At 63.0% G+C, this 24039-nt stretch overlaps 3 protein-coding genes across 16 annotated transcripts in view; 1 reads left to right on the top strand and 2 right to left on the bottom strand.

Annotated features, from left to right (window-relative positions):
- Idh3g (isocitrate dehydrogenase (NAD(+)) 3 non-catalytic subunit gamma) overlaps window positions 1-6070 on the top strand; it is a 6452-nt gene extending 382 nt beyond the window's left edge. The window contains exons 2-13 of one of the 2 annotated variants that reach the window (XM_010628030.2): window positions 2221-2262; window positions 2444-2455; window positions 2696-2793; window positions 3120-3232; window positions 4108-4168; window positions 4290-4422; window positions 4579-4712; window positions 4961-5063; window positions 5140-5286; window positions 5424-5518; window positions 5597-5657; window positions 5867-6070. In XM_010628030.2, the coding sequence (XP_010626332.1) occupies window positions 2221-2262; window positions 2444-2455; window positions 2696-2793; window positions 3120-3232; window positions 4108-4168; window positions 4290-4422; window positions 4579-4712; window positions 4961-5063; window positions 5140-5286; window positions 5424-5518; window positions 5597-5657; window positions 5867-5968 (1101 nt within the window). In that variant the 3' untranslated portion in view covers window positions 5969-6070. The remainder of the gene's footprint in view (window positions 1-2220; window positions 2263-2443; window positions 2456-2695; window positions 2794-3119; window positions 3233-4107; window positions 4169-4289; window positions 4423-4578; window positions 4713-4960; window positions 5064-5139; window positions 5287-5423; window positions 5519-5596; window positions 5658-5866) is intronic. The other variant, XM_010628031.2, reaches the window with a different exon arrangement.
- Srpk3 (SRSF protein kinase 3) lies at window positions 6059-10614 on the bottom strand. 3 transcript variants are annotated; one of them, XM_010628029.2, is made up of 15 exons: window positions 9640-10614; window positions 9434-9564; window positions 9233-9341; window positions 9019-9106; window positions 8700-8787; window positions 8257-8363; window positions 8023-8188; window positions 7903-7928; window positions 7496-7625; window positions 7172-7411; window positions 6987-7087; window positions 6757-6864; window positions 6616-6685; window positions 6447-6539; window positions 6059-6369 (listed from the first exon to the last, which is right to left on the bottom strand). In XM_010628029.2, exons 1-15 carry the CDS (start codon window positions 9768-9770, stop codon window positions 6185-6187), a joined length of 1773 nt encoding a protein of 590 aa, XP_010626331.1. In that variant the 5' UTR covers window positions 9771-10614; the 3' UTR covers window positions 6059-6184. The 3 variants fall into 3 exon arrangements, with proteins under 3 accessions (XP_010626331.1, XP_010626329.1, XP_010626330.1); XM_010628027.2 differs by having other exon boundaries at window positions 6757-6882; window positions 7172-7625; XM_010628028.2 differs by having other exon boundaries at window positions 7172-7625.
- Window positions 10615-10768: 154 nt separating this feature from the next.
- Plxnb3 (plexin B3) lies at window positions 10769-23488 on the bottom strand. Of its 11 annotated transcripts, XM_033760211.1 has the most exons (36): window positions 22507-22622; window positions 22221-22311; window positions 20370-21570; window positions 20084-20263; window positions 19573-19701; window positions 19396-19496; window positions 18993-19125; window positions 18740-18896; window positions 18546-18654; window positions 18349-18463; window positions 18144-18269; window positions 17928-18062; window positions 17609-17702; window positions 17347-17516; window positions 17016-17167; window positions 16696-16801; window positions 15947-16077; window positions 15577-15753; window positions 15311-15494; window positions 14979-15218; window positions 14743-14904; window positions 14492-14643; window positions 14320-14420; window positions 13987-14210; window positions 13676-13854; window positions 13477-13543; window positions 12879-13206; window positions 12692-12795; window positions 12507-12603; window positions 12216-12388; window positions 11987-12147; window positions 11718-11865; window positions 11538-11602; window positions 11398-11473; window positions 11219-11293; window positions 10770-11099 (listed from the first exon to the last, which is right to left on the bottom strand). In XM_033760211.1, the coding sequence occupies exons 1-36, from the start codon at window positions 22607-22609 to the stop codon at window positions 10995-10997; spliced, it is 6051 nt and encodes a 2016-aa protein (XP_033616102.1). In that variant the 5' UTR covers window positions 22610-22622; the 3' UTR covers window positions 10770-10994. The 11 variants fall into 11 exon arrangements, with proteins under 11 accessions (XP_019063563.1, XP_019063562.1, XP_019063564.2 ...); XM_019208018.2 differs by lacking the exon at window positions 22507-22622 and adding an exon at window positions 23428-23488 and having other exon boundaries at window positions 10769-11099; window positions 14492-14904; XM_019208017.2 differs by lacking the exon at window positions 22507-22622 and adding an exon at window positions 23099-23195 and having other exon boundaries at window positions 10769-11099; window positions 14492-14904.
- Window positions 23489-24039: the final 551 nt, after the last annotated feature.

Below are 24039 nucleotides of genomic sequence, written 5' to 3'. Positions count from 1 at the left end.
GCTCGTTGAGGGGGGGCTTCGCACCCCATTGGGGCCGGGACGGTGCGGCGGCTCTGAGCGGCCTGGTGCTCGATTGGCTGCGGAATGAGGGAGGGGCGGGCAGAGGCCCACGTTCCGGAGCTCATTGGCCGCATCCCCTGTCAGTGAGTGGATTGGCCGAAGTTGGCACGTATCTGGCTGCTCCGGGGGTCTAGGTCTGGTGGCCGGGGCTCAGGACTAGGTGGGAGGGTGGGCCGCGGGGGCTGTCACCTCCTTCGCGTTCTTGTGGGAGCCCTTTCGAGGCCGTCACGTGTGCCAGCCCGCCTTGGGTAGCCCGTTCTGAGACTCCGTTCCTCTTTGGGTCTCTCTGTGGTGGTGGACCGCCTTGCCACCAGTCCCTTTGGAGGAGGAGAATCGGACTTTTCCAGTCATCCAGATCGCGCCCTCATTTAGATCCCCAGATTCCCCCCCGTCAAGCACCTAGGATGGGAAGGAACTACTTTGCTTCCTCCATTCTCAGTTTAGAATCATGATTTTTCGGTCTGATTCTTCCTTGCCCACGTCTAGGACAAGGATAGCGGTCTGTTAGCACTGCTTAGCAGCAGCAAGCCAACAGTTTGCCTGGGGATGAGACAGGACCTACATGGTTGCTCCCCACCACCTCACTAGCGGCATGGCCCCAGGCCAGTCCCCTTGTCTCTCTGAGTCCCCGTTCCCCTTATCTAGACAGAGGGATGGGGACCTCTGTTCTCAAAAGTCCCTGCCAGTTTTGACCTTCCAGAGCCTCATGATTTTGTTGATGCTCCCTGGGGACGTTTCTACTCCCATGTTTAACCCCTGTGTCCTCAGAGAAAGACTGTGTATACTTTCTACTGTTTTCTTTAACGTGCTAGTTTCAAACCTAGTGTGGTGCTACATGCCTGTAATCCTAGCATTCAGGAGGCTGAGGCAGGAGGATCTCCGCAAATCTGAGGCCAGCCTGGGTTAGTGAGTTCAAAGCCAGCTTGAACTACATAATGAGACCCTATCTCAAAAAAACAACAACAAAAATGCTTTCTTTTCCCTTGTCGTCGATGAGAGGATGCCTCACATACTGTAGAGAATTTTCAGATGCCCTGGAGGCTCCTGTAGCTAGGCATCTGCCTGCTCTCCAAGACATCTGTCAACCCCCACACACCCCACGTGTGTGTGTGTGTGTGTGTGTGTGTGTGCACATGCTTGTGTGCCTGCTTCTTGGGGTGGGGGTTGGGGCAGAAAAGGTTGGTGGTCTGGCTTCTCCTGAGCCTGGCTGTCCTGGGTATGGAAACCCTTCTAAAGGAACTTCAGATCTTGGGCATCACTCGTTGGGACCTCCTGGAAAGCACGAGGATGCAGCAGAAGCCTTAGAGAAAAGTCTTAGTAGGGTATGGAGTGTGCAGCCCTCCAGCGGGAACGCATGCCACCCCGGACCCATGGCTTTCTGGGAAACTGCCAAGAAGTGACAGACCCGTGTCTGTGTATCCCCGGCCTGCTGTACACTCAGCAACTTTGCCTGTGGCTTCCCAGGATGACCTGGAGGTGACTGAGCCTTTGTAATTTGTACAGCATAAGATCAGGGGAGTCTCTGTCTGAAGAGATCTTGGCACTTTGGCCAGAGCCCAGTGGAACATCTGGCCCAGAAACAAGCTGCAGGAGATGTTTGTCCCTGGTGGTGATAGTGCCAGCTGTGGCTAGGGGTGCCCAGGCCTGAGCACAGGAGGCCAGCTCCTGTGAGTTGCTCCCATGCCTTCTCTTGTCACATGCAGTGGGTGCCTCTGACATATGGCTTACAGATGAAGACATTAAGCCATCTTGAGAGTAGTGGACCGTGGAGTTGGACTGAGAGCTCCCAGTCTCCATCTTTTTCTTCACTTTCTGGTGCATTTGTACACTGGGGAAGCGTCCATGCAACTGAGTCATGGAGTGATGGGTGGGGAGGGGAACAGAGCGGTGCCAGCCGAGGGAGGTGTCCCGAGCTGAGGGGAGGCAGTGCTAGTGCCCTGGGAGCCCGGCTCGGCCCCTGGAGGAGGGCCTGTCCAGGACCCATAAACCCCACCTGGTGGCACAGTGAGGTTCCCTTGGGACTCTGGCCCTGCCACCACCCCTCCTGTCTCCAGCACTCGAGCAGACTCCAGCCGAGCCTGCCAGCCTCAGTCTCCCTTCCCTGCCCACAGCTAGGCCAGCCCTTGCCAACTCGACTTGCATTTGGGTTTCCTCTGCCAGGTGCTGGGTGCCTGCGAGGTCCCCCGGAGGCACATCTCCTCGGTGAGTCCCTGACTGGGGCACACAGGGCCGTGGGACTCTGCGTGTGCGCCCTTCTCAGAGGCGGGTCTTGCCCTTCCCCAAGTTGTGCTAGAGGGCGGAGCAGGCCCAGTCCTCCTCTGGTCACAGCCTTGCTCCTCTGACCTTGCCTGACCTGTGTTCTTCCTTTCTGTCCTCCCTCTAGCAACAAACGATCGTGAGTATTCTCCTTGTCCTCTGTGTCGGCCGTGGGGCTTTGCAGTTGCTCTGGGGTTGACCCAAGTCCACATGGCCTCCAGGGTTGTTGCCGAGTAGGGAGCCTGACCTCGAGTCGGCACCTCCAGATGGGCCGGCCTGTGGGATCGGGGGTGTGAGAAGGGGGTGCTGGCTCTAGGTGCTGAGCTGGGGAGCTTGGGGGACACCCAGAGCCCTGTCCTCACCCTCTCTCTCTTTGCAGCCTCCATCAGCTAAGTATGGCGGCCGGCACACTGTGACCATGATCCCAGGGGATGGCATCGGACCGGAGCTCATGCTGCATGTGAAGTCTGTGTTCAGGTATGGAGATGTGTCCCCCAGGGGAGTGGGTTGTGTCCTGCCACAGCCAGCGGGCCCTGGTAACTTTGGCGAGAGGGGCTATGCCTGAGAACCTGGTGTGGCAGCCACAGGAAGGCCTAGAAAAGCCCAGCCTCTGATTCTACCACGTAGCAGGGTTCGGATGTGTCCTCCTCTGTTGGCATGGTACTCCCAGTCCCCTTCCAGCCACAGCTGGGCTGAGGTGAGCAGCCGCAGGGCGAGGCCTCTGTCAGCGGCAGCCAGGGCAGGCTTCCTGGAAGAGGAGGCATGGGCCCTGGGGCGGCTTCCCTGACCCCACTCTGCCCCAGGCACGCGTGTGTGCCAGTAGACTTCGAAGAGGTGCACGTGAGCTCCAATGCCGATGAGGAGGACATCCGCAATGCCATCATGGCCATCCGTCGGAACCGCGTGGCCCTGAAGGGTGAGGCTTGTGGCTCTGGGGCTCCAGGGCCCTGGTGCCCCAGTGCCAGGATGCTGGCCAGAGCGGATTCCTTGCCTGGAGTCTGGGTGGATATCTCTGCGTGCCTGTGGATACACGGTGGTAGTGGGCAGCACCTCCTCCTTCCCCCTGCCACACTCCCTCTGCAGGGCTCTTCTGTAGAGCAGGGTCCTCAAGGTACAGTTCTGTGGGGCCTGTGCCGAATTTGCCCTTCCTGACCTCCACCATTCTGCAGGTTCAGCCCATGGTGCCTGTGTAGGACTGTGAGCAGGACGAGCCCTGGAGATGGATTGGGGGCGCTGAAGGCTGGGTGGTCCTGGTGGGCTGCTGGAAAGGGCTCTCTGCTTGGCATCCTCTGGCCTCCTTCCCTTGGCAACTGTGAACACCCAGTCCTCTAGGCTTCTGCTCTGGGGTCCGAGCTATGACCTCTTCCGGGCGCCCCTGGCTGCTGCTCTTGTAGGCCTGTGGGCACCTCAGTTTGGGATCTTGGCCATAACCCAGCCCAAGGTCACCTTGTGGGTTCTGGCCTGGCCAGCCAGCCTGTTGGCAGCAGGCAGCAGGAGTGGTCACTGTCTCTCGAGCCATAGTCGGGCTGGGGAATGGCAGGGCTTCTGCCAGCTGCCAGCATTTCTATTCTTCATTTATTCATTTGTTTAGTATACAGTTAGCGGATGCCTGCTGCGGGCCAGGTGCCCCCCCCAGTGTGTCCCTACGAGCTTATGCTGGTGCCTCATCCTGTTGTCTCCTCCACTGGCAGCAGCCTTTAGTGCACACGTCCTGCACCAGGCAAGGAGACAGGGTGGCATGGCAGCACTTGGGCCCCCCTCCAGCCCACCTGTCTTGTTTTTGTTCTACAGGCAACATCGAAACCAACCACAACCTACCACCGTCCCACAAATCCCGGAACAACATCCTCCGGTGAGGGCCTCGTGTGTGAGAAGGTGGCCCAGTGAGGGCCAGCGTGGGCTGTGCCGGTGGTCGTGACCCTGACCAGCTGCCAGTCGTGTCCAGCCTGCTTCTTCCTCTGTACCCCTCCCAGCACCAGCCTGGACCTGTACGCCAACGTCATCCACTGCAAGAGCCTGCCGGGAGTGGTGACGCGGCACAAGGACATAGACATCCTCATCGTTCGGGAAAACACAGAGGGCGAGTACAGCAGCCTGGAGCACGAGGTGGGCAGAGCCAGGCACCCGCGCGGGGCCTGGGGAGCGTTAGGTGAGCCCAGCCATTCTGGCCAGGGTTAGCATCGGGGATAGACTTTGAGGAGCCAAGAAGAGGGTGGCTCTCTGAGGGGGCTGCACCTCATGGCGCCCCTCCACTCCTGGCAGAGTGTGGCAGGAGTGGTGGAGAGCCTGAAGATCATCACCAAGGCCAAGTCCCTGCGCATCGCTGAATACGCCTTCAAGCTGGCCCAGGAGAGCGGGCGAAAGAAAGTGACGGCTGTGCACAAGGCCAACATCATGTAGGTCCCCAGTGCCCCAAAGCGGCTGGAGTGGCCTGCTTGGTCTGCTCTCAGACTTGGGGTTGGGGACACTGGCCACCCATCAAGGGGCATTCGCAGTGGGTCTGTGGCCACACCACATCCACACTTTGGAGAGGAGGCGTGGGGCTGGTTGCAGATGGGGGTGGTTAGAAATCGGCCTCGGGCTTCCTCTGACCATGCGTGGTGATAGGCCAAGCCGGTGTCCTGTCTCCCTTGCCTCCTCCTAGGAAGCTAGGTGATGGTCTCTTCCTCCAGTGCTGCAGGGAGGTGGCAGCCCACTACCCCCAAATCACCTTTGAGAACATGATCGTGGACAACACCACCATGCAGGTAGTCACCCGCCCGGCTCCGAGGCCTCCTGCCCTGGGTGCCTGGACTTCTCACACTCAGCCACCTTCACCTGCAGCTCGTGTCCCGGCCCCAGCAGTTTGATGTCATGGTGATGCCCAACCTCTATGGCAACATCGTCAACAATGTCTGCGCAGGGCTGGTTGGGGGCCCAGGCCTTGTGGCAGGAGCCAACTATGGCCATGTGTACGCTGTGTTTGAGACGGTGAGTTGCAGATGTGGCCGGTGTCCCATGAGCCATTAGGCTGCCTCTTGTTGTCCCTGGCTGCCCCATTCTCTGTCTTGCGGCCGTGCCTCTGCTGGACATGCCCCACCCACCCTCCTGTGTCATGTTTTTCCCAGGCCACGAGGAACACAGGCAAGAGTATCGCCAATAAGAACATCGCCAACCCCACGGCCACGCTGCTTGCCAGCTGCATGATGCTAGACCACCTCAAGTAAGTGATGTCCAGTGCCCAGCACCGGCCCCCCCCACCCCCTTGGCCCAAGCACCAAATGCCACTCCCTTCCTCCAGGTTGCACTCCTATGCCACCTCCATCCGCAAAGCTGTCCTGGCGTCCATGGACAACGAAAACGTGAGGGTGCTCCCGTCCCTCCCCACTGTCCCCTAGCCTGTGTTGGGCAGGTATGACCCACCCTCAGGGGCCAGGGAGGGTGGTACCACTGTCCTGGTGGCAGTTCTGGGTCCTGCCGTCTACAGGCAGGACGGTGGGCAGCCCCAGGCCGCCCAGGGGTGGGCAGGTGTTGGCAGGCCCAGTGCACCCACACTTCCGGTCTCCTGCAGATGCATACCCCAGACATTGGGGGCCAGGGCACCACGTCCCAGGCCATCCAGGATATCATCCGCCACATCCGCATCATCAATGGCCGGGCCATGGAGGCCTAGGCCCTCCTGCACCCCAGCACCACAGCCAGCGTTGCCACCTGACCCCAGAATAAAATGGCATCCGCCCAGCCCTGCTCCTGGACCCCAGTGTTCAGTGCACACTTTATTAAGAAACGCGAACGCTCTCCTGAATGGAGGCCACTGGGCGGACTGCAGTGGCCGAGGACGCTGGCCTCCGGTGGGGAGGGCACTGTGCCCACAGGTGGGGCGGTGGGACTAGGGGTTGAGCCACGGGTGCTGCAGACAGTCGGCGGCGCTGGCTCGTTTCTCGGGGATGTACTCCATCATGGGCAGCAGGAAGGCACTGAACTGCGTGGCCTGCTCCAGCGGCCACTCGTACTTTTCCATGAGTACCTCGTACAGGCCCCAGTGCTTGAGGTTGTGGATGTGCCGCAGCTCTCCTGCGGGTGGACGGGTGGGTGGGCAGTGTCGGGCCCTGTCCCCAGGCCCTGGCCCATCTCTACCCCATGTACCCCACCTCTCCGGTTGAAGAATTCCCGGGAATAGCGTCCAGAGAGGGCGAAGGCCGGGGGGATGTCGCCCAGCAGCTCCACGATGTGTGCGATGTGGTCTGTGGTGGCAGAGGGAAGGGGACGCGTGGGTGGGTGGACATCGGGTAGGCGCTCCGGCCCCGGGCCCCTCCCTACCTTCGTCACGACTGTAGTCTTCTCCAGAGTGAGGCTCAAACAGGTAGTCTCCAGTGGCCAGCTCGAAGGCCTGCGAGAGGAGAGGTGAGGCCGTGGCCAGTGTGAGCGGCCTGGCCTCGGGGACTCCCAGTGCCCACACACCATGCAGGCCGTGCTCCAGATGTCTGCTGGCGGCCCGTACTCTGCGCCGATCAGCACCTCCACAGCCCGGTACTGCCGCGTCTGGATGTCCTCCGTGAAGTGCTTGTGCTGGAGGCAAGAGGGCTCCTGGGGACAGGAGCTGGGCTCTCACCCCTGCCCTGCCTCCCCAGCGGCCTTGGCTTTGCTGGAGGGGCCCCCACGCCCCACCAGGGTCCCTGAGGGGCTCGTACCACCCAGCAGGCGTTGCCCAGGTCCGCAATCTTGACCTTGATCTTGTCTGCATTTTGGGGCTCCAGGGGGTTCACTAGGAGGTTCGAGGCACCAAAGGGTGCTGCGGGAGGAAGGGGTGGAGGGGTTGGGCAGCCTAGCTCCTCTGCCCTGTTGCCTGCTGCCCGTCCCTGCCCACAACACTTACTGCTGGGTGACAAGAGGCCCCCGGTCTCACGCTGATTGGATGAGCCTGAGAGGATGGAGCAGGAGGCCGCAGAGAACAGGGAACCCGAGAAGCCCGATGTCTGTGAGCCGGGGCTAAGGCTTCGGTCGCCCCCGGGAGCGGGGGAGGATGAGGCTGGGGAGGTGCTGGCCCGGACACCCCCAGGGTGGCAGCCCGAGGAGGAGGTGGAGCCACTGCCTCCCTCGAGTTTCAAGCCAGAGTCTGGGGAATTGGGGCAGAGGCCCGTGTGAGCAGCAGCCTGCGCATGTGCTCGCTGGCAGGGTGGTGCCCTCGCTGGCCCCTCACCCTCAGCCTGGCCTGCAGCCTCCATGGCCTCCAGCCGCTGCAGGTCCCGCAGGCGCTCCTCCAGCAGCCGCTTCTGCTGCTTCCGTTTGCGCCTCATCTTCTTCCGCTTGTTTTTTGACAGTTTACCAGTCTGCCACCAGAGTCTTGGTCATCCCCGGAGCTGCTGCCAATCTGGCGGTGGGAGTTCCCTAACCAGGCCTGGCCCTGGGGGCACCCCTTAGCCCGTCTCTGCCTGCCTGGGGTGCTCCCTGTTCCCTCCTGGCCCCAGTGGAGGCAGCTGGAAGTAGTCATGGGGACATATGACCCACCCTGTCTCCCTCATCGGGACCACCCAGGCTTGTAGAAGTGCCACTGTTGGGGTGCAGTGAGTGGCTGAGGAAGAGTGGAGGAGGGGTGTTGCAACTTACCAGGACCTCCTGGGGGGCAGTGCTGACTGGGGTGCAGTGGGGTAGGGAGAAAGAGGAGTGGCGATCAGGTGGGGACAGAGGCCCCAAGGTGCAGGCTGGCCCTGTACCTGCTCCCGGTACCTGTGGAGTGGGACAGCGGCGGGGCCCCTGACTGCTGCCACTGGGTGGCCTCGGCTGCCAGGCGTCTGATGTAGGTGTCACCCACGCACAGCAGGATGTTCTCAGGCTTGATGTCCGTGTGGATGATCTTGCACTTGGTGTGCAGGTAGTCCAGGCCATGCAGCACCTGGGCACAGCTACACCTGAGTTACGGGTGGCCGGAGCCGGGCTGGCAGCCCAGGAGGCAGCACTCACCTGCCTCATGATGCTTTTCACGCAGGGCACTGGAAGGCCTTGGTAGTTGGACTTGATGATCCACTTGAGGAGCTGGTGGCCCAGGACCTCCAGCACCATGCACACATCTGGGTGTGGAGTGAAGGGCACATAGCTGGGGCCACCACTCTCCCAGGGTGTCAGTGTCCCCGTCACCCTCAGGTGTGCCAGGTGGGATGGGGCACTTTATGGTCATTTGTGACTGGCTTGAGAGGCCCAGTCTACTCTAGTGTGCTCCTTGGTCTCAGTGACACACACGCCCACAGAGCACCCCAGCTGCCAGCACCCCATCCCCCACATACGGAAAACATGCCTGGAGGGGTGGATCTGTTCCCAGACCACGCAGCTCAGGTGGAGGTGTGGGAGGTTAAGAAGGGGGGCCTGGTCCCTTCCCACTGCACCCCTACCCAGCCTGCCAAGGATACGGACTCCGTTGACCCCTGAGATCCGGAAGTCATCTATGAGCTGAACGATGGTCTCCCTTTTGGGGTCACTGGGATCGCTGTCCCGAACCTACAAGCCAGGTGGCCGCAGATGGCTCCAGTCTACCCTTCAGTGCCCCCCAAACACCAGTGGCTCCACTCACCCAGGCCTCCGTTACCCTCCCAGTAGGCAGTGCCAGCTGGAGCCTGCCCCTCTGGGAGCCCCACCCATCCTCAGCTGAGCCCTGTGGGCCCTGCCCCCGCTCTGCCAGGCCCCAGGCAGGCAGCCTCAGGAACCCAGAGTGGAGGGGAGGCGCCTCACACATTTGAGGAGCTTGATCTCATCCACAGCTGTCTCCGTGTAATGCCCGGCACTCTTCACCACTTTCAGGGCCACAAAGCGCTTGCGCCTGGAACAGCGAGACCTCATGATGTGCCAGTACTAGCTATGCTCCGGGGGCCACCGTGGGTCCCGCGACCAAGCCTGGGGCAGGATCCCGGCCAGCGCTGGGCCCTGGGGAGTGGGGGCCACTCACTGGATGTCCCAACAGAGCCACACGGTGGAGAAGTGGCCCCAGCCCAGCTTGCGCACCACATGGTAGCGCCCGTTGAACAGGTCACCGATCTTCACCGGATAGTAGCCACCTGCCAGAAGGAGCTGATAGACCCAGTGCATCTGGGCAGCCCAAACCTCTGAGGTGCCAGTCTGGCCCTTTGAGCCCAAGGCCAGGCCTCACCCTTGCAGTAGTCCTTGGGGTCTTCCTGTTCCTCATTGTCAGAGCCCAGCAGCCCTGGCAGTATCTGTGGTGCTGGCATAGTTGGTGCCAGCTCAGAGCCCGAGGACTCGGGCCCGCAGGAGGCCTGTGAGCTGTGGGCAGGGTGGGGTGGGCAGGCAGTGAATGTGTAATGTGCCGGAGACCCCGGGCGCCCAGCTGATCCCTACCTGCTGCTGCTGCTGCCACCACTGTCGGCACCACCGCCACCACCCGTGCTGTCGTTCATCCTGGCCTCACAGCCTGCAGCTCCAGCACTCCGGGCAGCGGCTCCTGTGGGGCCTGGTGGTGGCCTGTGCATTTATAGCTTTGGCTGCTGATCTCACCCGCCTTTATAAATAGCTTCCCAGCTGCTCGGCTGTGGGCAAGGTATGCACGCGGGGAGGGGGCAGTGTGGTGACAGGACACTGGCCAGAGCCAGGCCCCCGGGCCCCAGGCTGAGCTCCTGCACCTCAGGACCAAGCGAGGGGCACCTCGAGGGTGTGGTAATCCTGACCCTTGTCCAAGTGCCTGCACCCTGGGATGACTGCAGGGTGTGGTTGACGTGGTGACCAGGTCCTCAGGCTGAGTGTATCCCCTGTGCTGTGTGGCACCGGTGGCGCTCTGGAACCTTCAGGGCATCCTTGGACTTCCCACTTAGTCCCCGTGGGAGTCCTTCTGGGGGGACCCTCTCAACCCCAGATGCTCCCCGGATGGGTGGGGGCTCACATCTCCCCCGATTGTAGTGCCGTAGGGGCCCTTGGCTGAGTGTGGTCCAGACCAGAGTGAGGGGCAGCTCGTTCCTGCCATGGGAGTGCCAGGCCCTTCTAGGACCCCGCTGTAGCACCTGGCACGGCTTCCCTCCCAGCCCCCTGCTCGCTCTGGGCTGCCGCTCCTGCTGTGTCCCCATTTGCCAGGCGCCCACTGACAGCCAGCTCCACCACATCCCGTGGGAACAGTCGACCCATGGACCCTGCCTGTGAACTGGGTGGCACAGAGGGAGACTGCAACCTCAGGACCTAAAGTACCCAGGGCAGTGCAGGGGACAGAGGGGCCCTGCTTCACGTTTGTGGGTGCCAGTGAGGAGGGGTCCAACAAGGCCAACAAATTGTTGTTCTCGCTGCTTAGAAAGCATCCAGGCGTGGTGGCGCATGCCCGCCATCCCAGCACTCAGGAGGCTGAGGCAGGAGGATCGCTGTGAGTTTGAGGCCAGCCTGGGCTACATAGTTCAAGGCCAGTTTAAACTGCATATTGAGAACCTGTCTTAAAAAACAATAAAAGTTCATTCTGGTTCTTCTCAAAGGGAAAGGGGGAAAAGGTGGGACTGCTGGGGCTGTGGCAGTGAACTGCAAGGGACTGGGGATTGGGCTTTTTCAAAAACAGACTCTTCAATTTTATTTCAGCGTGCAAATAAATACAGTGGGAGAAGGGTAAGGAATGTCATAAGTTAGAAACAAGCCCGGTGGGGTGCCTCCCATCTGGCTCCCTGGCTTGGTCCTGGGGTCACAGTGAGGCAAAGCCACAGCAGGTCCCGCTTTACATCAGCTCACAGGTCAGTCACCTTGTTCTCCACCAGGGCGGCAATCTGCTGCAGGCGGCAGGCCAGCTGCATCTTCTGACCCACGGGGTCCTCCTCCAGGGCACTGATAATCTGCCGAGGGACCAGAGCACCCCTGAGTCCTTCACTGCCTCCCAGCAGGGACACCCACCAGCCCACCCCCAGGGCCGTCCTGGGCCTGTCCTCTGCCCTCCGGAGCACCTGGGCCTCACCTGGTCGTAATACCTGTGGATGTGGTTGTATAGCTCTTGCAGAGCCTCCAGGCAGTGGGGGGCAGAGGTGTAGTTCTGGGGGCAGCACATGGGCAAAAGTGAGTCCCAGCACAGGCCACGAGCCCCATGGTGACCCCCAGTGAGCCCTCCCAAAGGTGGCGGGCTGTGCCTCGCCTCACCCCAGAGAGCTCAGCCAGAGCGCAGTTCATTTCCTGGTAGCTGGCGGGCGAGCTGCGGCGGATGTCCAGGTAGTATCTGCAGGAGCCCAGAGTTAGGGCCAGGCGGCCCGGCCCCCAACCCTGCCACCTCCACCACCTACTTCTCCACCATCTGCTTGTAGCGAGGGATCTCTCGGGCGTAGAGCAGCTTGTTCACGGGGGAGTCCTGCCCGGGTGGAGAGGTGCTGGCATGAGTGGGAGCCAGGGCAGCCAGCAGCATCCCTACCTCTGGCCGCCAGGCTTCCCCTGCAGCCTTTGCTCCTCTACCCAACTGTCCTCACCCGGCCCACTTTGTGCTCTGAGATGGTGCAGGCGTCGATGAAGGTCTGTGCAATGACAGCCAGGATGGCATCCACGTTGTCTGACACGTGCACATCGAAGATGAGCTGTGGGTTCTTCAGGGCGTTCACCCAGAATCGCAACAGCAGGCTGGGGACACAGGCCAGGTGCGTGATGAAGCGTAGGCCACCCCTTGTGGCAGAGGTCTGCTGGCCGGGGTTGGGGCCTGGCGATGCACGGCGAGGGTAGGCAGCGTCGGCCTGGAAGGTACCTGTTGGTTTTCCAGATGTGCAGGGTCTCTGGGTCCTCGATGCCATGCTTCTCTGCCAGTTCATCCAGGAAGTCGAATAGGTACTTGACGGCGAGTGGCACGGGCCGGCTCACGCTGAGAATGGCCTGGAAGGTGTCATCTACGAACTTCTGCAGTGTGCCCTGTGGGGGGATGGCACAGGGTGAGGGGCTGCCCCGCACCCCAGCTTACCGGCAGCGGGCACACTGACCTTCATGGAGAGCAGGCGGGTGAGGTAGATTTCCGGAATGGCCTTGGCCCGAGCCCGCTCCCGCTCCCGGAGGCTGCTGCGTCGCGCCTTGGCCCCTTCCGGCTCCTCAGTGGCCTTCACCAGATGCCACAGGCGCACCCCGCCCTCCTCGCCATCCTCCAGCATGGGGATGTCTGGGGGCATGGAGGCCTGGCCTCAGTCTCGTCCCTGCCCCCATCCTGTGCCACAGGGAAGGCAGGGAGGACAGAGATGGGAGGCGGCGGCTGGTGAAGCCAGCCACAGAGGACTCACTCTCCCCGGAGGGGCAGCTCTGCGCCAGGCTCTGGGAGACCGCACCACCACCACCGTGCAGCTGAGGAATGAGCCCCACGGTTGCACCATCGGGGACCTGGTGGGACATGGGTGGCTCAGGCCCTGCGTCAGTGCTCCTGAGGTGGGAAGCACTGCCCCCCTACCCTGCCCCCATCGGCTGGCACCTTGTAGTGCTGCAGAGTGTTGAGTCTCTTCCAGCGGTTCTGAGTCACTGATGTCAAGTCCTCGTCTGACAGGGTCAGGTGACCAGCCAGGCCCGAGCGCCACTCTGGAGGGACCGGTGTGAGCCCATCAGCCAGAGTCCCCCAAGGTGCTAGGCGGGAGCTGGGCAGGGCAGACCAGCTCTCTCACCGAGGTCGAGGGCATACACCAAGGGCCTCTGTGAGAAGGGGGTGCCCTTGTAGACTTGGTCCAGCACCTTCTCCTTGACCTGGGTGATGGTGTCCGTGTCGAGCACCCGGGCTGGCACGCGCTGCACTTCACTGCCACCTGCATCCCCGCCAGCCCTGGGCCCCACCAGCACCATCAGTGTCAGAGGCCGGAACTCCACATCCTCCCGCAGCAGGTGGCTGTCATTTAGGGTCCGTTTTGCCTTGCCCGTCACGGCATCCACAGGACCCTTGTCTACCTGGTACTGGATGGCACGGAAGAGCATGTACAGGGGCTCACCAGCCACTTCCTGCAACCACCAAGGTGTGCCAGCGTTGGCCATGGGGCCGTGTGCCAGGGAGGCTTAGCTGCGGGCATGGTGGGGGTACAGGGTGCAAGCAAGGACTGACTGGGACAGACAGCCCTTTCAGGCCCTGGGGCTGGGGCCTAAGCCCTCCCTGCCTCTGCCAGCCATCCAGCTGGGACAGGGCTAACTTGGGTGTGTGCTGGGGAGGCCAGGCAGGCTGTTCCCAAGTGCTGGGGGACAGGCTGGTGTCACCCACTGCACAGCGCCCCTCACCCTCAGGAAGCTGTAGAGACAGATGGACAGCCAGTTGGTAAGCAGCTTCTCCACCATGGTTTCTGTTCTGTGGGGAGAAGGCCCCAGGACCCTGATCAGGATGCTCCTTTATTCCTCCCCAACTCCGGGCGCTCCCGGCACACAGGGCAGAGCCCACCCAGGGTGTAGTGGGCAGAGGCCTATCCAGGGCCAGGCCAACCTGCGAAGCATGAGCTTGGGGTTCTTGCGCACATAATGGGCCGCCAGGTTGCTGAGCAAAGTCTTCATGATGTCTGTCAAGTACTCCAGCTTGCCATGCAGTGCCAGGGACAGCAGTGAAGCCACGTGGCAGCGGTCCCTCTGGGAGAAGCTGGGCTGCTCCTCCAGGGTGTGGATGAGCTGGGCAGGGAGTAGTGGGTGTTCACTCCAGGAAGCCCCATGTGACACCTTGCTCTTGAGCCCCTGCCCCTGGCATGACTGGACCACCCCTCCCTGAGTGCCCTGCCCACCCCAGCACCACGTGGCCCTCACTGTGAGGAGGAAGAGCTTGCTGTTGAGCAGGTTGGAGAGCTGGGTGAGGCCCTGGCACACAGTGGTGTGGCGGCCCTCTTCCCCGGGCCCCTGGAGCTTGGGCTGCAGTGGGCAGCCTCCATGGCCTGGGAAGAAGGCGCGTTCGGCATACGTGTGGTAGTCCAGGAAGGGGATCCCGCTGGCCTCCAGGTCACTGCTGAGGTCTGTCATCTCGGTCATCAGGTCTGCGGCCAGGATTCACCAAGATGTGGGCCCAGAACCGTTGGGCCCTCTGCCCCTGCGTGCACACACACACACACACACGTGCACACGTGTGTGTGCAGGCTCACGCACCTGTGAACTCCTTCCGGCACTGGTCACCTACACCCGTCTCCAGGTTCTCCAGCTGGAACAGCACCTTCTGGTAGTCCCGCAGGGCCTGCTTGCTCTTGTGCCTGCATGGCACCTGGCGTCAGCCACAGCCCAGGCCACCAGAGCCCCCTGCCCACCCACCTGGGGAAGTCACCTGTACATGAGTGTGAGGAGGAGCACAGCGGCGATCAGCACAGCGGCACCCATGCCCAGGCCCACCTGGGCCTCCACGGGGAAGGCAGGCAACATGGGCTCCGCCTCATACTGGACAGGGCCCAGGGCCAGGCGCACGTTGCCCATCTGCACCTGGGGGGTGGGGTCCTGAGCCTGGGTGGCCTGCAGCGTGCACACACACGCACACACACACACACACATGCCCCGCCCTCCGTCCAGCTGCCTGCTCACCACGAACTGCGGTAGCGCACTTGAGCCGTTGGCCGCCTGTGGAGCTTGCGGTGGTGGCTCGCAGTAGAGGTGTGTGAGCGTGAGCGTCTTCACTAGGCACTCGCCATCACCTATGTGCACACGCACCTCCTCCTTGCTGATCCCCAGGTTGAGGCCCTCACCCTAGACACATGGGACACCTGAGGTGCTGTCACCCCTGCCCCACAGCCAGAGCGCCTAGCTGGCAGTGTGCTCACCTCCACGTCCAGGACGTGGCCCGGTTTCAGGCGGTAGGGATGAGATGGCCCCTCACGGCTGAGCGGGGCCAGGTATGGGTTGGGTTGGTACCGGAAGTCCTGACCCCCACTGGCGCTGGCAAAGTCCACATGCACATTATCCAGGGCAAAGAACACCCGCTTTGGGTGGGCCCCGTCTGGCACAGCGGGGCTTCGGCACAGGAGGAGGCTGGACGAGTTGACCGAGCAGATGGTGGAGCACTGGGGGCAGGGGAGGCCAGTGAACAGGGCTCCTGCACCGTGGCATGGCCTGGGTACAGCCCTGCCACCTGCTGGTGTGATGAGGGACTCACCTGTAGCAAGCCCTCTGCAAGCTGAACACAAGTCTGGCGGCCTGCAGCTGGGTCCCCGCAGGTCCTCCTGGGGTTCGAATTCCCCAAAGCCTGTACTTTCTCCTCAGCCTCCAGCCACACAGACAGCAGGGGCTGCCACACAGTGTCTAGTCCCGTGCCCCTCACGCGGATCAGCCGCCCGCCCCTATGTAGGGACGGAGGTTAGAAGGCTGGGAGGGCAGCAGCGGCTCAGCCCAGCCCCAGCGGCCCTGGCTCAGGCTCCTCACCCCCGGAAGCTGACACTGGGCTCTGCTGCCAGGAGCCTTGGGTTGGCAGTGTAGCGGAAAGGGCTGGTAAGCAGTTTGCGCTCAGCATGGCCAAAGACCACAAGGACTGCTGCTTCTCCTGGCATGGCCTGGGGCATGGTGCGGCACACAATGGCCTCTGGACACATGGGCTCCAGGCTGTGGGGCGGGAGGAGAATTTCTTCTTAGGGGAGCTTGCTGCTGGCCCAGTGCCCCTATGAACAGGGCAGAGACCTCTAGAGTGGGCACAGCACTGCTTCTCTAGGAATCTGACAGAAGCTCCTGCTTTATGAGGGGACACAGGCCTGCAGGGAGTGTCCAGCAGAGGGTGGCAGCAGGGCTGGGTACTCACATGGGACAGGCTTGGCCACCCACAAAGGCACTGATGTTGTCTCCCGTCTGCAGGTGCTGCCCGTGGATGGTGAGCTGGGTGCCACCTGCCTGTGGGCCCCACTGAGGACTCAGGCTCAACAGGATGGGGTCCTGGGGAACAGGGCAGGCATGACAGGCACGGGGCCTGCTCAACAGGATGGGGTCCTGGGGAACAGGGCAGGCATGGCAGGCACGTGGCTCTAGGGCTCTGCCGTGCAGGCTGCTTTCTGGTCAACGTCAGGAGCTGCAGCTCTTTCCGGAAACACCGTGTCCTGGCTTGGTGGCCTCCTCCCATGTCCCCACCCCCGGGACAGCTTTAGCCTTACCCTGATACCCACTTGCCTCCCCTTGGGGTGCTGCATGCACTGACCCCAGGCTCCCCACCCCAGAAATGACCCTCTCAGGTGTCTGGGGCTCAGGCTGGCACCTGCAGGTGTCCTCGCTCTCTCCAGCGCCTGCTCCCGCAGGCAGTCAGGCCCATAGCAAGTCTCAACAGCTCTGTGCCCAGACTGGCTCAGCTGCCCTCCTCCTCCTGGGCAGCTGCCTGTGGTACCGTCCTTGCCACTGCTACTGCCCCCAGCCTGCTGTCCACTGAGGTCATGTGGCTTCCTTCCTGGGCACACGGCAGTGTTTCCTGCTTCTTCTGAGCCAGTGTGCCAGCCTACTTCAGTGTGTGCCCTCAGCCCCCCCATGTCCCCGCACTAAGGACACCTCAAGGTGGGCACCGACCTGATAGGTGAAATGCTGGGCTGAGATGCCCGGCAGCCGGCTCTTGATGGCCACTTGAACTGGCCCAGTGGTGCCATTGGGGGCAGGGGATGTCACACACACAATCCTGAATGAGCCAAGGACCCATGGCTGCTCAAGGCTCTGCAAATCTGCGAGCATCCTGCCAGCCATGGCCCGGAGCCCGCTCCCTCTCACCCTCCCCTGCTCGGTTTCCTTTGCGCTCTGACCCAAGGTCCCACATGTCTTGGCTGCAAGCCCCCCTTCTCCCTGGGTGGCCGCACAGCCACGGCCCCACTGCCCCCACAGCCCGGGTGCCTCACCGAGCCGAGGTGCGGTAGCGAGAGGGGTCGGGGCTGCAGGGCCGGCCGGCCACACTCACGGCATCTTGCACATCAGCAAAGGTCCGGCCCAGGTTGGAGCCCAGGATGGTGAGGGCCAGGCCGCCTTCTGGGGGGCCGGTGAGGGGTTCGATCTGCAGCAGGCAAGGGTGGTGCATAGGATCCCCCAACACACCCCACTCTGCAGCGGGGTGCCTGGCCAGTCAAGCTGCCCGGGACTGGGGACCTGAAGCTGGGCTGAGGGGCTAGGATTGGGAGGAGGTCGGGGGGAAAAGCGGGAGGCTGGGCCACCAGGGAGGGGCTGGGGGCTTACCGCCTTGATGCTGGGCATGGGACACAGCAGCTGCACAGCCCCTGGTGGGCACAGCCGCTCATAGCGACAGCCAGGCTGGCTGTCACTGCACCACAGGCAGCCCAGGCTCCTGTTGGCCGCCTGGCAGTGGCTGCAGTCAGGGTGGCCCACAGCGCAGTCGTACAGGGTCACTGGGTGGGGGTCAGGTGGCACACTGAAGCCCCGCCCTTGCACGCCGAGGCCCAGCCCCCATCTGCTGGCTGGAACCCCCTCCCCTGCTCACCATGAAGAGTGCGGGCATTGTCCAGCCGCTGGGTCTCCCCCCGGGTGACGTAGATGGGCACCGGGAGCTCCCACTGGGACGTGGAAGGGTGGAACTGTGGGTGGAGGTCAGGGTCAGGCTAGACCCCCCACTCAAAATGGGGATGATTGTTTCCACCAGACCCAGAGCCCAGGGACAGAGGCGAGGGGCACTGTTCCTGCCACGTGCTATGCTAGAGCCTGGCACAGAGCAGGGGGATGAGGCATCGGAAAAAGCCAGGGGGCAGAGGGCTGCAGAAGGCACCCGGCAGTGGCAGGCAAGGCTGCAAGCAGCTGCCCACCTTCTGGGCCTGGCAGTGAATGAGACCTGCGCCCCCATCCCTGTCCCGGTCCCCAGCCGTCTCCTGCAGGGAGGCCGGCAACCTCTGCAGCTTTCCGGGCAGCTCCAGCCAGCAGTTGTAGGAGGCAGGCAGGCCCTGGTGGGGAGGGGACACTGTCAGCCCCCTGGACATGTCACATCCCCATTGTGCCGGACACCTGCCCGCCTGACCACTCACTCGGAAGTACTGAAGGTTCCTCACATGCAGGGCCAGACCGATGTCCCAGCCCACAGGCACCAAGTTCGGCCCTGCCAGACCTTCCACCTGGGGACAGGCCCCTGGGCCATGTGCCTGGATGTCCTCCTAGGGAACAAGAGCCTTGACCCTGCGGCACTCCAGGGGCCTGTGCTTGGCCTCATCCTGCGGTGCCAGGCACACCCACCTCCTGGGTACTGTAGACTGTCCTCTCCCCATCTGGGCAGTGCTCCCCGTGTATACACTGGCTGCTCTGGGGACACCAGTGGCACCGCCAGGGGCTGCTCACACAGGCACGGCACCTACAGAAGCAGGGCTCTGCTCAGGCTGGGCACCACTGGGGTCTCCACCCCCACCCTGCAGGATCCAGGTCCAGGGACTCACGGGGCAGCCACCTCCAGGGCCTGGATGGTGCTGCAGTCATAGAAGGAGAAGTTGGTGGTGGCCACGGCCACGTCCTCAAACATCAGGGCCAGGGGCAGGGTGATGTGGTCTGAGAGGGGACAGTGGTGGCGGAACAGCTCATGTACCCCTACTCCCTCTGGCCTGGGCCTCTCCCTCCCCAGAGGTCCCCTCACCTGTGCCTGGAGGGTTAAGTGGCAGCTGGTCTTGGGGAGGGGTGGCACAGGCCACATGGGGACCTTGCACAAGAGCCAAGCTGTCATAGTCCCCAAAGGCACAATGGAAGTATTCATCCTCAGCCAGGGTGGGCAGCCAGAGGACAGACAGGGTGACCTGGAACACATGCGAGGGACACAGGGAGGTGGAGACAGAGTAGGACGGCGTGGGGTCAGCAGCAGCGGCCATGTGCTGTGTGGCATGAGGCCTTACCTGGCCCTGCTCCTGCCGGGGCTGCTGGGCCGGCTGCAGGCTCTGGACATGCAGGCAGCGACTGTCCTCTTTGTAGCTCCAGAGCCACTGGCGTGGCAGGGTCGCCCGCTGGCACTGGCCCTTCTGGGTGCACCTGTGGGCAGGGCCCCTGAGGGTTATCGAGTGGGTCTCAGGCTCCCTGGGGGCTGGCAGCAGGGAGCAGGGAGAGCAAGAGGAGTGGGGCATCGGCCAGCAGAGGCACCTCCTAGATTCACCCCTGGAGGGGTGGGCACGACTGAGGAGCTTGGCTGAGGCCCGGGTGTCTACCTGGACGAGAAGAGCTGGCCTCTTGGGACCTCTGGAGCTATTCTGGGGCGCAGCCCCCCCCCCGCCCGCCCAGGCCAGGGTGCAGGCTCACACTCACCTGCCCTGCAGGATGCACCAGCCGCATAGCGGGTCCCGGGCCTGGAGGCAGCTGGGGCAGTCAGGGAACTGGGAGCAGGTTGCCACAGGGACCCGGGCCACCTGGAAGGAAGGGTAGGAGTTGCAAGGACTTGTGGAACGGGCACAGGCCCAGTCCCCAGACCCGGGCGGCCCTCACCTGTTGGGCGGTCAGGACGTACAGGTGGCTGCCACTGCTGTCCACCAGCAGGTCAGGGCTGATGGCTGCTCCTGGGGGCCCTACTTGCTGGGAGTGGTACACCTGGCCTTGGGAGCTGTTGACAAAGACCTGGGCGGGGCACAGGGACAGGGCTGGGCCATCCTGCCAAGCCAAAGTCAGCTGGCAGGGCTTTCTTGTGACCCCAGAGTCAGCTCCCTTTCCTGCTAGCCATCTGGGCAGGAACATGCCAACCTCCTGCTGGGCACTGGGAGGAGGCAGGCAGATCACTAGGAGGCAAGAGTTGTGGCAGCCCCACCCCCACGTCACCCTCACCCACCTTGACCGTTGGCTCTCGTTGCTCAGAGAAGGCAAGGCCACCTTAGGAGGTGACTGGGCAGTCACCTAAGCCACCCAGGTGGGAGCCAGAGGAAGAGGGGATACTTGCCAGGTGTCAAGGTGTGGGAGGCAGAAGTGGGGGGGTTCTCAGGGCTCCCCTTGGCCAGGACCTCACCTTATGCAGCTGGCCTTGTGTGTCTCCCAGGAAGGCGATGGTGCGCCCGTCCACCTCGAGGGCTGCCACGGCACTCACGGGCTGCCCGACCTGTAGCAGGGGCTGGGCCTCCAGGGGCTGGCGGCCAGCAATGGGGCTGGGGGTGTGCTCATCCCCACAGGGGTACGACTCAGGCGAGTCCTAGATGACAGGGAAAGGTTAGTCGGCTCTGGGGAGGGGGAACAGGACAGAGTGGCCAAGAGGCCAGCGGGCTGTCACTGTGTGGAAGCCGGACCAGGTCACTCACTGGGGGCAGGGTGTCGCAGCGTGACGTGACACCATATTCCACAGTGGCTTCCTCCGTGCCGCTGGGGCCCCAACCGCCCGCTGTGTAGCAGAGTCTCCGGGTGCGCTCCATGCTGCCATCCAGCTCAGCCAGGGGAAAGGCACACAAGGCCGTGCGCGCTCCACTCAGGCCCGAAGCGAACACCCCCAGTAAGGTGCCCGAGGTGAGGAAGGCAGCCTGGATGAGGCCTTGGCCCTGGCATGCCAGGGGCACCTCCACGTAGGAGTAGAGGTTGGCATCACCCAGACACACCCGGGCCACGTAGGAGCGGTACTCGGCCTGGGCTCGCGCGCCACGGCGGTGGAAGACAAAGTAAGCGAAACGGGCGTTGGCGAAGGCCGCCACGTAGCTGTTGTTGTAGTCCGAGAAGTCGCCCACCACGAGGCGGCCCAGGCCTTCGCTTGAGAAGGACTGTGGCCCGGCCAGCTGGCGGACACTCAGCGGCGGCACCCCAGCTGACAGCTTGCCCGCCAGTCCCCTGGCCACCAACAGCAGGTCACGGTCAGGCAGGGGCACCACCAGGCCCACCGTGGCCACCCCCGGGGTGTTGGCTGCCACAAACTGCCCATCCCCAGGGTCCTCGGCCTGGTACAGCACCGTGGCCACATCCCCCAGGCGCCGCTTCTCACACACGCCCTGCCTCACCTGCCCGCAGGCCACCAGCTCCTGGGTCCTGTTGCTCACCAGTAGGAGCTGGTTGGCATTGTCGGTGAGCCGGGCCTGCGGGCACTCGGCCGGGTCGCGGAAAGGCACACAGTCAGGACTATCAACCACAGGGCCGGTGACAGCAGTGACCTCGAGCTGCAGCTCTGGGCTGAGCTGGAAGAGGCGGTTCACGGCACCCACGTAGAGTGTGCCCCGGCCTGGCGCCAGTGCCAGGTGGTTGAAGGTGGTGTTGGAGGCAGAGAAGTGACGGCTCCCCGAGAAGGGCAGCGATGGCAGTGGGGACAGCAGCAGCAGCAGCAGCAGCGGTGCCAGCAGGAGGTGTAAGCCAAAGGGAGGCCAAGGAGCCATCACTGGGGCCGAGGGGAGGGACAGACAGGACAGAGAGACAGCAGGGAAGAGACAGAAGAAGACAGAGAGCGGGACGCCTGAGGAATGGTCCTTTCCTCTTCTACTCCTCCTACATCTGACGCTGAGAGGAACAGGCGCTGCCAGAAAGCTAGAGGCAGCACCAGAGGGGACTATGAGTGACAGAGGGCCAGGCCAGCTGGGGGACGAGAGCGATGGGCCCCACACTGGCGACCCAGACAAAAGACATAGCATGAGGACAAGGTGACACCACATACCAAGGAGGGACACCCATAGCACAGGGACAGGAAGGCAAAACCCACGCTGGCCACAGAGGGACAGGGGCCCGGGAGAGATACAGCCACACTGGCTGCGGGGGCACCAAGAGGAAGAGAGGGGAAGGGTAAGCCATGCCACACTGTGCCCGGAGGGGACCGGAGAGTCACCAGCTTCCAAAGCAGGCACCCCTCCCCCTGCATCTTGTGCACACCTGGGGGACTCCAGGACAGATGTGAGCCTAGGCAGAGCCCTGGGAAGGGGGCAGGAGCTGGTGGCAGGCCCTGAGCTGAGCCACTCTGGCCCTGGGCCAAGTCCCCAGGAAGGCCGGAGCCCTTATCTCAGGGACACAGGCAGGCAGCACAGGCACTTCCTCTGGACCCGGGGACCTCTGCAGCAGTGTCCTCTGGGGATGGGGTGGGGCACAGGACACTGAGGCTCCGTGTCAAGGCTGCCCCGGCCTGGCCATGTCACCCCACCCGCCCCTCTGGGGACATCTTTGGGATGTGGGGTCCGGGAACTCACCAGCCCAAAGAGGCGCAGCAGCGTGGTCTCGCTGGCTCAGCTGCCCTGGGGCAGTGGTGACGGGCACAAGATGGCTGTGGAGGGCATTGTCCTAAGTAGGAAGGAGACAGTCAAGGCCCTGCCCATTTATGCCTCCCTGGGGGAGGGGGCAAGGGCCTGGCGACCAGGCTCCCCCACAGCTGGCAGCTCTGTCCACAGTGGCCGGGCCAAGGCAGCCCTTCCTCCATCCCAACAATGTCCCCTCTGTCCAGACGCCCAGGCCAGGGACCCACTATCTGGTGCTCACCGCCCCACCCTGGGGTTTCTGGCAGGGGGGCTCCCTGCCACTCCCCACTTCCAGGGAGATAGCCCTGGGATGTGGGGACAAAGGGACAGGGTTTCCTCCCCATCTGGCAGGCAGCTCCTGTGCCAGCCCATGTGCCCTGCCCTGAGCTGCCCTGGGTCGCTGGGAAGGGCACGAGCCCTGGAAGGGCTCCCTCGGAGCCGGGCTGGGGTGCCAGGGCCACCCTCAATGCCCGCCTTTGTCCAGGCTGGGTTAGTGGAGGCGGCCCCTGCAGAGGACCTTCTCCCCACCCAGCCCTGCTCCCAGGGACTGGCAAAGTCGTGCCAGGTACAGCGTGGTGATGGGGGGAGGGGGTCTGCCCAGGGGGCTGCAGGAAAGGCACCCGGGCAGGCGACCCACGGGAAGGGCTCCAGCTTCACAGCACAGCTGGCTCTGCTACCCACCCCCGCCCCAGCCCACAAAGGGCCTAGGTCTCCTCCTCACTCACAGTGTGGGGAAGGGGGTGGCAGCCTGCAGCTGGCTCCCATGCCACCCTTAGGGGGCACCATGGGGCCACTAGCTTGAAATCCCATGGCTCAGGGCCAGCCCCACTCACTCTGCTTGGGGTCCCGGCTTCCTTCTGCTGTGCAGCCAGCAGCAGGGGCTCTAGGCCCCAGGGTGAGGTGGCAGCTGCAGCTGGCAGCTGGCTGGGCCGGTTGGGTGGCTGTGGGGGTGGGGAATCAAGCCACCTCCTTACCCTGCTCCAGTGGGGTCTCAGGCTGGCTTTTGAATTTGGTGTCCCAAGCCCCAATTTTCCACTTCCTCGTGCCAGCACTATCCCCAATGAGGCACGGAGCCCCTGGGCACCAGGAAGTTCCTGTGTCTGCGCGTGCCTTAGAGGGCCCCAGACCCTGCCCCCCCATGCCAGCCCTGGCCTGTGCCTACCTGGGTGTCCTGAGCAAGTTGACCAGAGCCCAGCCTCTCTCCTATGTGCGGTCGCACCCAGCCCAACTCATCCTGTCCAGAAACTGGGCCCTCCCACCTGCCTGGTGCCAGGCTGGGCACTGCTGACCCTCACTTGCCTTGGTGAGCGAGGCAGAGGGCTGGCTGCAGGCTCTGAGCTCTATGCAGTGCCACCGGGGCCACAAGTATCCTGTGGAGATGAGGGGCCCAAGTCTCAGTGGGGAAACCGAGGCACGGAGGTTCTGAAACTTGCACAAATAGCCCAGCTAGTGAACGGCAGTGTTAAGGTTGGCCCCAGCCCCTGCACTTCTGCTCCTGGAAGTCCTGAGTGAAGGTGGGCATCGAGGCACCAATCCTAGAGGGGAGAAGGCCGGAAGCTGTGCTAGGAGCAGCTTTGGGCATGAAGAGAGGTAAGTGCTTGCAGATAGCTCGGTTCAGGCACAAAATCCTGAACCTTTGGTATTGGGTAGGGTGCAGGAGGCTGAGGCAGGAGAATGCAGGAGCCCCACCTCTGGGTCCTCCAGCTGCCTAGAAAAGGGGGCAGCGAGAGCCAAAAAAAAAAAAAAAGGACAATAGAGACTTGCATAATTTCAA

This window comes from Fukomys damarensis, unplaced genomic scaffold (assembly GCF_012274545.1).
Source record: "Fukomys damarensis isolate Sample0158 unplaced genomic scaffold, DMR_v1.0_HiC HiC_scaffold_39, whole genome shotgun sequence".
NCBI classification, from domain to species: domain Eukaryota; kingdom Metazoa; phylum Chordata; class Mammalia; order Rodentia; family Bathyergidae; genus Fukomys; species Fukomys damarensis.
The sequence above is the reverse complement of the archived record's forward strand: the minus strand, read 5'-3'. Positions and strand labels throughout refer to the sequence as shown.

Coding starts and splice junctions, on each gene's coding strand:
- Srpk3 (XM_010628027.2), bottom strand. CDS start 9,770: ATGCACAGGCCACCACCAGGCCCCACAGGAGCCGCTGCCCGGAGTGCT. Junction 7,088..7,171: donor GGGCCTCTTGTCACCCAGCA/GTAAGTGTTGTG, acceptor TTCCTCCCGCAG/CACCCTTTGGTGCCTCGAAC. Junction 6,370..6,446: donor GGAATTCTTCAACCGGAGAG/GTGGGGTACATG, acceptor GTCCACCCGCAG/GAGAGCTGCGGCACATCCAC.
- Plxnb3 (XM_019208019.2), bottom strand. CDS start 22,609: ATGGGGAGGAAACCCTGTCCCTTTGTCCCCACATCCCAGGGCTATCTC. Junction 18,063..18,143: donor GGAACCTTCAGTACTTCCGA/GTGAGTGGTCAG, acceptor CCTCCCCACCAG/GGCCTGCCTGCCTCCTACAA. Junction 11,603..11,717: donor CAGAGCACAAAGTGGGCCGG/GTGAGGACAGTT, acceptor CCACCCGGGCAG/GACTCCCCCGTGAACAAGCT.